This window comes from Aquarana catesbeiana, linkage group LG09, assembly GCF_042186555.1.
Source record: "Aquarana catesbeiana isolate 2022-GZ linkage group LG09, ASM4218655v1, whole genome shotgun sequence".
Taxonomy (NCBI): Eukaryota; Metazoa; Chordata; class Amphibia; order Anura; family Ranidae; genus Aquarana; species Aquarana catesbeiana.
In genome coordinates this window covers 31,461,533-31,476,222 of record NC_133332.1, presented here as the reverse complement: position 1 = coordinate 31,476,222, position 14,690 = coordinate 31,461,533, and the positions used below count along the sequence as shown (strand labels likewise).

Sequence of the window (14,690 nt, the reverse complement as noted above, 5' to 3'; positions counted from 1 at the left end):
AGGCAAGAGAGTAGTCAGGTCCAGGCAGAGGTCAGCAGCGATAAGCAAGAGAGTAAACAGATGAGTCCATGCAGAGAGAGGTAGTGGGTAGGCAAGTGCATTATCGGTCCAGGCAGAGTTTGAGAGCAGTAGGATGGCAAGAGAGTAGTCAGAGGTAATGGGCAAGCAGCAGGCAAGAGTAGTCGGGTTCAGGCAGAGGCTGTGGGCAGATGGCAGATGAAAAGTAGTCCGATCAATCTGGGTCAGCAACCAGCAAGGCACACGGGAAGTATTATAACTCTGTTACATAAAAGATAGCTGGCAATAGGACAAGGCACCAGCCACATCAAAGGCTGGTACTTAAATAGTGTTTTGGTCAGAGGACACGCCCAGCGTCCAATTCTGGAAGTCCTGGCAGGAATTCTACAAGTACAATTGGAAGTCGCGCTGTGTATGTCAACGGACACACAGTCTGGCTCAGGAGCAAGTTTGCAGGTGTGCCCCCATAGGAAGCAGCTTCCTATGATGGCAAAATGAAAAGAGGAGGAGCCTAGAGTGCTGTCAGGGGACCCCAGAAGAGAACATTTGGGGTGGCTCTGTGCAATACCATTACACATAGCAGGTAAGTAAACCATGTTTACGTATTTTTTTTTTTTTAAACATTACGCTTTACAACCGCTTTAAATATTTTACTATATATTGTAAATGACAAATGAATAATGTCTAGATAAATCACGACTTGATTTCAAAGAGCCTCCACCCCAAATTGAAAACACACTCATCAATTTTATTTATCTTTCCATCACTGAATAGAAAAACAGACTTTTCTATATCCCCGGGGCAATACCACCCTTTATGACAAATTTAGCTTTATTTATGGAATGAAATTGGTGAGTGTATCCTCAAATAGTGCCACATCCAAAAATTGTTAGAAAAGAACTACATACCCCTAAACTGACTTTTTAGGCACTTGTATATTCAAAAGGGCATAATTCAATAGATTAGCTTTATTTGTACACTGAATAACAGTCAAATCCTCAAGTAATAATCATCCATGGTTGCTGACAGCTTCATCTGCTTCTGTGAACTGAATGCCAGTAGTCTCCGACTTCAGCTTAACCATCTACCTCCTGGGCACTTTCACCCCCTTCCTGCCCAGGCCATTTTTCAGCTTTCAGCGCTGTCACACTTTGAATGACAATTGCACGGTCATGCTACACTGTGTGAAGTTTTTATCATTTTCTTCACACAAATAGAACTTTCTTTTGGTGGTATTTAATCACTTCTGGGATTTTTATTTTTTACTTTTTTAAAAAAAAAAAGTTAAAAAAAGACAGAAAAAGTTTTTCTTGGCTTCTGTCGGTAAATTTTGTAAATAAGTAATTTTTCTCCTTCACTGATGTGCACTGATTAGGTGGCACTGATGAGGAGACACTAATATGCTGCAATTATGGGCACTGATGGGTGGCACTGACGTACATTGATGGACACAAAGCCAGCCCTGACTGGCATCTCTAATGGGCACTGATTGCTGGCACTGGTTGCTGACACTTCTGTCGCTCTAATGTAATCAGTGCCCTGATTACATGTCTCACTGTCGCCTGCGAGGAGATGCCGCTGATCGGCTCTCCTTGCCCCACACTCTGACAGTGTGAGGCATGGAGGGCCGATTAACGGCACTTCCTTGTTTAGATGTGACCGGCTGTGATTGGAAACAGCCGATCACATGGGTAAAGAGCCGTGTCAGCGGCTCTTTACAGAGATTGGGCTGCGACGTGTCTTAGCAACACGACGCAACAGCAATCGCTGCAGGCGTGCGAGAGCGGCTGTGCGGGTGTGCCGTCATATGACGTCCACCCAGAACGAGAGGCGCACCATCCCTCCGTCATTTGACAGTGGGCGGTCGGCAAATGGTTAAAGTGGATGTAAACAATGATTCGTGAAATTTGACCTAAGCACATATATCTGTATTTCTGCTGCTCCGTTCCTCTGTTATTAGCCTGATAACTTCTGACAAGTTCTGCAACACTGGAGGGAACGGCAGCTGGAAATTTGTGCCGAGGGAGGTTTCTATAAATAGATTAACAGAGAGCTTGTCTTGTCACAGCACAGCTCTGCAAGTCTCTGCCTATGTAGAGGGGGTGCCTTTCCTCCAAGTCTCCCAGTGTAATCCAAGACTACACTGCTACTGTTGAATGAGGAAGTGAAAATTCTAACCCGATGAAAGAATTCTAAAGCATATAGAAAGCTTAAGACAGCAGATATACATGTAAGACTTATGTAGGGAGATTTGTTTCATCTCTGTCTATCATATGAGGCTGTTCACTTATATATGTGAGGATAAAAAGGAAGTGGAGAGGGGGAGTTTAATGGTGCCACAATCTATTACAAAGGATACATTTTTCAATAAAAAAATGTTCTATTTTCGGGGAGGAGCTGATACCCAAGATGGCCGCTCAGTAAGCTAGAGTGGCAGACACGCTGACATGCTCCAGAGGCCGGACACGCTGTAAGGCTGCAAGCTGCGGGGAGCTGACATACATCCGCAGTCTGGTTCACAAAAGACGGGCACAGATAACAGAATCGGGGAAGACCGGAGAAAAGCTCTACCTGTGGAGTGCCGGGTGAGGGACCGAAGACCGAACCACGGGGGGCGCACAGCCATACGGGTGCCTGGCGGGTCTGCACAGGCAGACGGCAGATTCGGCAGTGACGGCTCGATGGCGGGAGCGCGCGGCGCGGGAAGGTCTTGAGGATCAAGCCGGCAGAGATCAGGAGGCTAGGAGATCCCCACACCTTGCTACATGATATGAGGTAAACCTTACCAGGCAAGGCTATCACTATATGGAGCTGGTAAGATAAATAAATGTGCCAGTAACTGGATTTGTATGGACATATAAGATATCTGCAAGACAACACATAGGAAGACTATGGTAACCCCTATATTTTATAGACTGTCATTAACAAGTGGCTACTTTGCCTGAAATAATATGATAGCTGACTTGTGGATTTGATTGTGTGGCTTATGGGAGGAAAGCTCAATTAATGTTCAAAGGATAATAAGGAAGATATATAAGCATAAGGAGCATTGAAATCCTGAAGTTGACCGGAGGGAGTATTGGGGGAGAAAAGGACATGAGAAACGAAAAGCAAAATTTAAGATAAGCGGCTACATACGGTATTACTCCCTCATAGTATATATCAAAGGCCAGACGAGGGATTTCAACCCTTGGACTATAAGTTTTTTACAAAGAAAGGGGCTAGAGAGTCTAGAGCAAAGGGAGGTGGTGTGTAAATATCGGTAAAATATGGCGCCCAAAAAGGGAAATAAAACACCACAACCCCAGAAAAATAAGAAAGATAAAGAGGAGGGTAAAAGTAAAAACCCCACCGGGACACAAACTACACAAATGGCTGATATCAAGGAGATATTTCAACAACTACAGCTACAATCTCCCCGTGCAACACAAGCCATACAAACGCCACAAGACATTTCAAATATAGCGGAAATTTCAGGGGCATCTAGATCATCAGGGGAAATACAACCACAACACCCCAGAAGTAGTTCACTATTAGACACCACAGGCTCGGGTAGTGATCCAAAAGAATTGGAAAAAGAGAATTGGGATATGAGGAAATATATCCAATCCCTGCCAACCAGGGAAGATATGGACCAATATGTGTTTAGATTGGAGAATTCATACAAAATGGAGCTACTTGAGCTTAAAGAGTCTATTAAAAACACACAAGAAAAAACAGTCGCACTAGACACTAAGGCTCTGTTTCCACTAGTGCGACTTTTCATGTGACTTGGGACTGAAAAGTCGCATGACAAATTGTATCCCATGATTTCCAATGAGTACCGTTCATATCTGTGCGACTTCAAGTCGCAGCGACTTCAAAGTAGTCCCTGCACTACTTTGGTCCCACTTTGATGCGACTTGAGGTCCATAGATACAGGCATTGCTTCAAGTCGCGGTAAAAAGTCGCGGTAAAATCGCGCGACTTTGGGGACGCACTAGTGGAAACATAGCCTAAAGTCTCAAAAGTTGAGCAGGAATCAAGGAAGTTAAAGGAAAATATGCAAAAACAAGGAAAACAAATTCATCAGCTAATTAACAATATTGATGAGCAAGAAAATAGAAGCAGGAGATCCAACATTAGAATCAGAGGTTTAAAAGAGGATGTTGGGGCCAAAGAGCTAATAACCACTCTGCAAAAGATCTTCCAAGAATTAATTCCGGGGATAGAAGCAAAGGATTTGATAATTGATCGGGCCCATAGAAAAGCAGGAATTAGAAGACTGGATCCTAGCATGCCACGAGATGTTGTCTGCAAGATGCATTATGCTCATATAAAAGACAGGATTATGTATGCCGCACGTCTGAAGAATTCTATCTTATGAGGGTGCCGCAGTACAATTTTTTCAAGACTTGTCCAAATTTACACTAGACCGTAGAAGGGCGCTAAAGCCTCTAGTGGAACAGTTAAGGAAGAGTAATCTCCAGTATAGATGGAAATTCCCATTCCAATTACAGGCACAGAAAGAAGGACATATTGCAGTATTTAGGGATCTTGAGGACCTACCGCAGTTTGTGTCAACTCTCAATTTGCCAGAAATAGAATTACCGGACTGGCCTATCTCATATATAAAAATGCTTAGATAATCTTGCTGGGATATTGTGGTAGGGCGGGGGGGGGGGGGGGGGTAGTGGGTAGAGAGTCTCCAATATTATGGGTTGGGGGGTGTTTTTTTTTTTTTTTTTTTTTTTTTTCCTTTTTGTTGTATATTTTATTCATTATTACACATGGGGGGTATAAATATGGAGTCCCACACAAATTTTGGTACACTATATATTTATTGATATTTGAGGTTTAATAATATGCACCTGGCACTGCAGAAATGGATGTTTTTTTTTTTTTTTTTTTTTTTTTCTTAGAGCACATATGTGTGGTAAATACAGAGTCCTGCACAAATCTAGTACACTATATATTTTACTGCTAGTTGATTTTAACATTATGTGGGAGGTGGAGTGTGGGGTTTGGTTAGGCATTGGTACACTTTTTATTATATAAATTGTAGTTATTATACGCACAATGATAAACACTGTAGTAATCAATGGTTGCAGGGACACAGGTGGATGGGTGGGTCAGGGGGTTTTACATGTGTGCTAGGGGGATGGTCGGGGGGGGGGTCTTTGTTTGTTTTTCTGGGTTTTTTTTTTTCTTTTTCCCCTTCTCAGGACTAGGGTATATTACACAATAACACATATTAGGACCCTGATATTGGGTCATGCAGGGTTGTTGTCATAATCTTTATAGCTTTTACAGGTTTTGAACATGTATTATTTCGATATTTATTATTTTTTGCATATTGTCTATTGTCATATATGGTATTAAATGATGTAGGTATGAGATAAGTGAGATAAGGAGATTGAGGGGGGTTGGGTTTTTTTTTTTTTTTTTTTAACTGGATTATTTATGTTATCGATATTTTTCGTATACTCTCAGGCTTGATGTTGAGTGATGTAGATATGTTTTGGGGAGGTAGCTATCCCCTATGAAAGGAGGTCTCCCCCCTTGATCTCAATGGCCAGCATGGTGCTGGGTAATATAATGAAATAAGTGTTTGTTTTTTTTTTGTTTTTTTTTTTTTTACAATATTTAAAAAATCAGCGTGTAGCCATCGACTGGGCGGCGGTAATTGCAAGTCAGGCTCCGTTCCCCCTAGTTTAGGGAACTTACGTTAAAGTAAGATAGACTGTTTATAGTCAATAGGGTACGAATCGGTGTGTGTGTGAGAGGGTGCGAGTGGGTTGCACAGATTTTTTTTTTCTTTCTTTTTTTTCCCTAAATTTTGAATAGCAATGAATATATGTTCCTACAACATTAGGGGTCTTAATTCGGCTTCGAAAAGATCACAGGTCTTATATTCCCTTCACAAGCAGAAGGTGGGGGTCATCTTTTTTCAGGAGACGCATTTTCGGACGGACCATATTCCTAATCTACGAAATAAATATTACACCACATGGTTCCATGATTCCTATGGGTACTCTAAGTCGAGGGGGGTGTCTATTGCAATTCATAGAACAATTCCTTATCAAGTGTTAGAAGAATGGCGCAATAGGGATGGTAGAGCAATACTACTTAAGCTTATTATATATGGTAAAAAATACACCCTGATAAACCTATACTTACCTAACCAAAATCAGATTAAAGTAGGCATACAACTGATTAGTCAACTTTTGGGAAAAGCAGAAGGTATAGTAATAGTCGGGGGTGATTTTAATTTTGTTATGGATAGCGCGATAGACACTACAACACCAAAGACAGTTCAGAGTAGTAAAGATAAGAAGAAATTTAAAGATTTACTGATTAAATGTCAGCTGGTGGATATATGGCGTATACTGCATCCAATGGAGAAGAATTATACATTCTATTCGAACGTTCATGGATCATATCATCGTATAGATTTCTTCTTAATAAATCAGAGAGGGATAAACACTATCTTAGCTGCAGAGATTGGTAACTCAGTATGGTCCGATCATGCACCCGTGTTTCTAAAAATAGATCTACTTTTGGGGGAGAACAGCAGGGGTAATTGGCGGCTTAATGACAGTCTACTCTATGATGAGGGGTGTGTAAGGGAAATAAGAAAAGCAATATTGGACTTTGCTAATGATCATATCGGAGATACTACGTCCTTGCCTATACAATGGGAAGCATTGAAATGTGTGTTGCAAGGTTTATTTATAAAGCATGGGGCTAGATTGAAAAAACAGAAAAACTGTAGAATAACTCAATAATTTAAAGAAATAGCGAACGCGGAAACGCAACATAAACAAAACCTAACACGTGAAACATTAATGATAGTAACAGAGTTAAAAGCAGAATTGCAAACACTATTGAATGAAAAGACGTTATATGTTAGGGATAAAAATCGGGCCCTATTTTACCAGCAGGGCAATAAGCCAGGTAAGCTATTGGCAAGGGCCCTAAAAAACAGAAGCAGCACATTACCTATTGCCAAAATAAAGACGGATGCCGGAGATGTGAGTTATGATCCAAAAGGGATTCTAAAAGAGTTTCAAACATTCTATACGAAACTTTATAACATACTTAATTGTAAGACGGAGAGCAACCCAGAATTGGTCCAGCAAAAAATACAACAGTATATAAAGGAAACTGCAATCCCGACTTTAACATCCATGGAATCTAGTCAGCTTGAGCGTGACTTCTCTATGGAAGAAATTCAAACAGTAATTGACTCCCTAATACCCGGGAAAAGTCCGGGCCCGGACGGCTTTACCCCTCGGTTTTATAAGACATTTAAAATGGAACTTATGCCCATAATGAAACAGGCCTTTAATGCGGTATCTACAGCAGTGCCTTTTTGTTCTCAAAGTATGCAGGCTTATATCACTCTTGTACCAAAAACGGATAAGGATCAAACCCTGTGCGGGAATTACAGACCGATATCTTTAACAAACCTTGATCTTAGAATATTCTCGAAAATCATTGCTAATAGACTCACCCCTATAATACCTGGTTATATACACCTGGACCAAGTGGGATTCGTTAAGGGAAGAGAGGCCAGGGATAATACCCTGAAAACGCTTACATTAATGGAATTTGTACAGAGGGGCTCCATCCCATCCTGTTTGTTAGCAATAGATGCTGAAAAAGCGTTTGACAGGGTGGGATGGAGCTTCCTTAAAGAGACACTTATACAGTGGGGGCTTGGGTCTGTAATGATAGATAAGATAATGACCTTGTACCAACATCCAACGGCCAAGATCCGGGTGAATAGTAGCTTATCCGGGGAAATAGTTATAGCAAATGGAACTAAACAGGGCTGCCCATTGTCTCCAATATTTATATATACTAATTATGGAACACTTATTGAATGCAATTAGGGCAAATAAAGATATACAAGGTGTAAGAGTGGGGGATATAGAGTACAAGCTGTCTGTCTATGCAGACGACATCTTGCTGTATGTTACAAACCCGCTAATAACACTACCAAACCTGATAATGGAGTTTAATCGTTTTGGCACCCTGAGTAATTTCAAAGTCAACTATAATAAATCCGAGGCAATGAATATTAATATGTCTAAAGATTTGGTAGAGTTGCTTAAGAAGGACTTTTCCTTCCGATGGCAGGAAAATGCTATTAAATATCTGGGCACCTATATCCCTATGGATTTGAAGAAATTGGAAGAATATAATTATGTCCCGCTGGTGCAAAAAATAACGAAAACACTCCAGATATATAATAGAGGTACTTTCTCATGGTTAGGGAGGGTAAATGTTATAAAATGGACATACTTCCGAAAATATTGTATATTCTACAAACGATCCCCTTGTTCCCTGCAACGAGTATTTTGAAAAAAATATCCAGGGTTATTGGACAATTCGTCTGGGCAGGCAAGACGCCTAGAATTAGTAGAAAAGTGCTAAATAAGACTAAAGCAAACGGGGGTCTTTCTCTCCCAGATATAGCACTATATCTTAGGGCGGTAATGGTTACTAGAGTGGTAGATTGGTTTCATAATGGGAACAATAAACAGTGGGTGGGACTAGAGGAAGAAATCACAGGGTTGAAACTGAAATCTTTGCCTTGGATTAAAAAAAACGTATAGTTCGCCGTACGATTATATACCCTTTTTAGTGGCCTCAACAATGAAAGCTTGGGACACTATGATCAAATCGGGACGTGCTTCCACTTTTAGAGGACCCATGACCCCTTTGTTTGACAACCCAGAATTTCCACTTTCATTTGGAGTAAAGTCATTTCTCAAATGGTATAGTCATGATGACACGAGGATAATTGAAACATTGGAGGGAAACAAGGTGCTCCCGTTAGAGACCATGGGGGAGGAATATAGAAAAGAATGGATGCAGCATGGTCTACTCCAAAGATATGTTACCTCCCTTATAAAAGAAGCAGAAATAGATAGACCTTTAATGGCGTTAGAAGAAATCCTTATTCAAGATGATAGACCGACACATGTGCTATCGAAAGTATATAAAATTTTAATTGAGGAGGATCAGAAGTTAGACTTACCATATATTAAGAAATGGGAAGAGGAACTGGGGATGGAGATCCCCAGGAAAGAGTGGGAAAAAGCTTTAGCAGTTACACATAAACTCTCAGTGTCTACTAAGCACCAAGAAAGAAATTATAAGATTTTGGCTAGATGGTGTAAGTGCCCAGTAGATCTGCATAGGATAAGTCCAATCAATAAAGAAGAATGCTGGAGATGTCAGGAAAGACCAGGTACAATGTCTCATATATGGTACTATTGCTCTAAAATCCTTCCATTCTGGCAGAAAATTTTTGAGATCTTTAGGGCTATGACAGCGAAGGAACTATACCCAGACATACAAATGGCAGTACTATCTATGATACCTGAATCACTGAAAAGTATAAAGAAAGGCCCACTAAAATATTTCCTAATGGCTGCGCGTACTTGTATAGCCAGAAAATGGAAATGCGTAGATGCACCCTCCATGTTGGATTGGTAGTGTGAGATGATGGAGATGCGTACCCTGGAAGAAAGAAAGGTGATAGAGGAAGGATCTAATAAACAGATTAAACGGACAACAGCTACTTGGGATAGGTGGGTAGCGTATAGTGCCTCGTCAGAATTACTATGTGAGTTATAGGAGGCTGGGTAGCTTCAAGGATATAGGTGTATATGGAAGGGAGAGAAGCGGCTATATTCACCTTCGACCCCCCCCCCTTTTTTCTTTTTTTTTTTTTTTCCTTCTTTTCTCTCTTTTTTTCGCTTGTTTTTGTTGGTTGCTTGGTTTGTGGGGTAGGCTATGTTTGGGATGTAAGGTAGGGTTGCATGGCTGAATGCTTGGATGTATGTATAGGTGGTGAGATTATAGGATAGTAGTATCGGATTAATGTTATATTGAATAATCACCATCTATGTGGCGCACGTGTTTTTTCTCTATGTTTTTATTGTAGTAATGTCAAAAATTGTAAACTGTTTGGATAAATAAAGATATTTAACCACTTCCCGCCCGCCCTATAGCGGATTGACGTCCAGGAAGTGGTTGTGTTATCCTGACTGGACGTCATATGACGTCCAGCAGGATAACATGCCGCAGCGCGCCCCCGGGGGCGCGCATCGCGGCGATCGGTGGAGCGGTGTGTCAGTCTGACACACCGCTACACTGATCTTGGTAAAAAGCCTCCGGCGGAGGCTCTTTACCACGTGATCAGCCGTGTCCAATCACGGCTGATCACGCTGTCAATAGGAAGAGCCGTTGATTGGCTCTTCCTCACTCGCGTCTGACAGACGCGATTAGAGGAGAGCCGATCGGCGGCTCTCCTGGCAGGGGGGGTCTGTGCTGATTGTTTATCAGCGCAGCCCCCCCTCAGATCACCACACTGGACCACCAGGGATCGCCACTAGGACCACCAGGGAAGGGGCAACATGTGGATGGCCAGGTATGTACCCCATGGCCATCCACATGTGCCCAGTGTGCCCAGTCAGTGCCAATCAGTGCCCACAAATGGGCACTGATTGGCACAATTATGTTGCAGTGATGCCCAACAATGCCACCCTTAGGGGCATCACTGCAAACAACCAGTGCCGTCAGTGCCACCCATCAGTGTCCATTCATGCCACCTGTCAGTGCCCATCCGTGCCCATCAGTGCCCATCTATCAGTGCCCATCCATGCCCATCTGTGCCAACTATCAGTGCCGCCTATGAGTGCCCATCAGTGCCGGCTATGAGTGCCCATCAGTGCCGCTTATCAGTGCCCATCAGTGCTGCCTATCAGTGCCCATCATCAGTGCCCGTCAGTGCCACCTCATCGGTGCCACCTCATCAGTGCCACCTCATTGGTGCCACCTCATCGGTGCCCATCAGTGCCGCCGTATCAGTGCCAGTCAGTGCCCGTCAGTGCAGCCATATCAGTGCCCGTCATTGAAGAAGAAAACGTACTTATTTACAAAAAAATTTTAACAGAAACAAAGAAAAACTTGTTTTTTTTCAAAATTTTCGGTCTTTTTTTATTTGTTGCGCAAAAAATAAAAACTGCAGAGGTGATCAAATACCACCAAAAGAAAGCTCTATTTGTGGGAACAAAATGATAAAAAATTTGTTTGGGTACAGTGTAGCATGACCGCGCAATTGTCATTCAAATTGCGACAGTGCTGAAAGCTGAAAATTGGTCTGGGCGGGAAGGTGTCTAAGTGCCTGGTATTGAAGTGGTTAAAAAAAAAAAAAAGTTCCATTTTGATTAACAAGAGAGAATTTTATATATATATATATATATATATATATATATATATATATATATATATATATATATATTTATTATAGCGCTCAACGGGCATCTATATAGCTCTTTTAATCTGTGATGATTTTATATCTATGTATGTCTTTAGAGAGCTAACCTTGTTCACATGCGCGCATATATATATAAAAATTATATATATATATATATATAATATATATAATCTCTTGTTAATCAACAAGTATCCTTTGTATAACATTTGTGGCACAATTAAAATCCCCCTCTCCATTTCCTTTTCATTTTCTAATTTGGGATGTGGGGGCCTTGATCTCTTAAGTTGGTGTTGTCATCTCAATGTTATATATGTGAGGGTTTATATCCACTTGAACACATTCCCCCAGCTGTGACTTGTTTGTCTCAACGCGTTTCATCATCCATGACATTTTCAGGGGTGCACCCTGATACCCTAAATAGTCCCTCTTTGTTTTTTACAATGAATGTCTTGTTAATAATGGGATTTAGGTATCCATATAAATAAAGAAAAGACAATTTACGTTTCGTAACTTTGCTACAGCAGGAAGCCAGCCCAGAACAATGATAAGCAACTCTGTTTTTTTTTTTTTTAATCTTTGTTTATAACAGCAGCCGGAGTTCTCCCGGGCCAGAGATGGAGAGGCTCAAGAGAACCAACTGAGTTTGTCAAAACTCCCCGTCACCTTGCAGAACAAAGAGAACATGCCGGAGAAATGTCCGAATGGATCGGTGACATCAACCAGAGGGAGAGGACGGCCGAAAGGGAGCAAGAACAAGACCTTCCCTACCTTACCTACTAAAGTGAGATATTAAAGCAGATTTCATGTCGCTGTAAATCAGGGGTCCCAAACTGGCGACTCTCCAGCTGTTGCAGAACTACAAGTCCCATCATGCCTCTGCCTATGGGAGTCATGCTTGTAACTGTCAGCCTTGCAAGGCCTCATGGGAATTGTAGTTCTGCCACAGCAGGAGGGCCACCAGTTTGAGACCCCTGCTGTAAATAGTTTAAGCCAAGGTGACCCAAACAAACTATTTCCATTATTTAAAGTGGTTTTAAAAGAGGAGATTTATTTTTTTTTACCTTCATGCATTGTATGCAATAAAGTATACTAAATTGCAGAGCGATTACACCACCTGTCAGATTTTATTGCTGTCTGTGTCCCTATTAAGGAGATTCCCCCTCTCTATTTGTCCTATTTTACCATTATCATTGAAAGTGAAAGTAAAAGAAAATCCTGAATTTTGGGTTGTCCCCAGAAAAGTAATAGAAGGGAAATCTTCCAATGGGGACACTAGTTCTGGTGACCTGGGGGTCCCCAAGGAATTCTCAATTTGCAGGGATTTCCTTTAACTTCCTGTTTTGGCTATGGGACTGGAAGTGAAGGTATATCTCCCCAATGGGACACAGATGGTGTGGGAAAAAAAAAAAATCTGACAGGGGTTATAACCCTCCCTTACTCTATCCAAAATGAAAACAAAAGTTTCACCTATTGTTCCACCGTACATATACTGCGGCAGGGCGGGGCCCGTCTGCGTGAAAACAATGTACCTGTACGTTGTTTCCTCTTCGCCAGAGACCCGTTCCCGCTGTGATTGGACACAGCGGGAGCCAGTTGGTGGGTCTGGCGGCCGCGATCGCCACCCGCAATTGTTCGTAGGAGAGGCAGAACGGCGGTCTGCCTATGTAAAAAAAAAGCAGACCGTCGTTCTGTCACAGAGGAAAAGAGAGGTAATTCCTGCTAATCAGAAACACTTATGTCTCCCTCCAGTCAGTCTATCCCCCACAGTTAGAAAGCACTCCCTAGAGCACATTAAACCCTTTCGATTGCCCCCCTGACGTTAACTCCTTCCCTGCCAGTGTAATTTATACAGTGGCAGTGCTTTTTTTTTTTTTTTTTTTTTAGCACGGATCGCTGTATTGGTGTCAGCGGTTCCCAAAAAGTGTCACTTGGTGTCCTATTTGTCCGCTGCAATGTCGCAGCCCCATTAAAAATCACTGATCATCCCCCATTACTTGTAAAAATAAAAATGCCATAAAAATATCCCATCGTTTGTAGATGTGATAACTTTTGCGCAAACCAATCGATATACGCTTATTGGTTTTTCTTTTACCAAAAACATGTAGCAGAATACATATTGGCCTAAACTGATGAAATTAGATTTTTTTTTTTTTTTTTTACATATTTTTATTGGATGTGTTTTTATAGCAGAAAGTAAAAAATATTATTTATTTTTTTTTCAAAATTGTCACTCTTTTTTGCTTATAGTGCAAAAAATAAAAACCGCAGAGGTGATCAAATACCACCAAAAGAAAGCTCTATTTTTTGGTGGAAAAAAAGGACATAAATTGTATTTGGGTACAGTGTTGCACAACCGCGCAATTGTCAGTTGCAGTGACGTATCGCAAAAAATGGCATGGTCATTAAGGGGGTAAAACCTTTCGGGTTGAAGTGGTTTAAGTGTATCCATAGAGCTGTTGTGTCCCCATGGAGTAACAGGCTGCTTGCATATGTGGCTTCAGCCACATAACCAAGTAGGTCATTCACATGGCCCATTCGTGTGTTTAAGGGCTTGCTCACATGTGCAGTGCCCTCTGAAGAGCATCTGTTGGATCACTCTTCAGAGGACATTTTTACTGGTGGTGAGAAGGTATTGTGGTGTCTCCTCGCCACCTGATTTAACCCTGTAAATGCCACAGTACCAGACCACTATTGAATGCATTTGCTGGATGGTGCCATAGACTTGGATTAGTTGTGTTCAGCATCAGTAACGACTGCTGAATGTGACCTGCTGTTTTAATTTTTGTGACTGGATGTCCAGGTTGAGGTGGGGGTTTGGGGAGCAGTAAAACCACAACTCAACTGCCTAGCTGCACATGTGAATGAAGCCTAAGGAAGCAATGTTGTATTTAAAATAGAGCTCGGCTTTCTTTACTTTCCTTCATATCAACCAGTGTTGTACTTGATTCTTATTTTGAAAAATATCTTTTTAAATGGTTTGCTGTGCTGACAAACAATGGTATTTTAATAACCTAGAGGTTTTCAGTTAGTTTTGTGCAAACAGATGTGCCAATCTGTGGCCACAAAGTGTTGATAATATTTTAAGGTAAATTCTAGGCAAGCAACTAAATATACTAAATATATATAAATATATATATATATATATATATATATATATATATATATATATATATATATATATATATATATATATATATATATATATATATATATATATATATATATATATATATATATATATATACATACACACATAGTCATAACACACCCCAGCCTGTTGATTGACTAACAAAAGAGCAGCAGATCGCTGATGAGGTCCTTATCCTGCTCTCTGCCATTATGTTCATGGCCTGTACATGAGCACTACTAGAGAGCCTGGTTGACTGCTAGTGCTGGC

The 14,690-nt window shown here is 41.2% G+C and overlaps 1 protein-coding gene across 3 annotated transcripts in view; it reads left to right on the top strand.

Annotated features, from left to right (window-relative positions):
* The window catches only part of LOC141107473 (uncharacterized), a 68,067-nt gene that overhangs the window by 18,033 nt on the left and 35,344 nt on the right, over positions 1 to 14,690 (top strand). For all 3 annotated transcript variants that reach the window (XM_073598228.1, XM_073598229.1, XM_073598227.1), the window contains exon 3: positions 11,883 to 12,074. In XM_073598228.1, the coding sequence (XP_073454329.1) occupies positions 11,883 to 12,074 (192 nt within the window). The remainder of the gene's footprint in view (positions 1 to 11,882; positions 12,075 to 14,690) is intronic.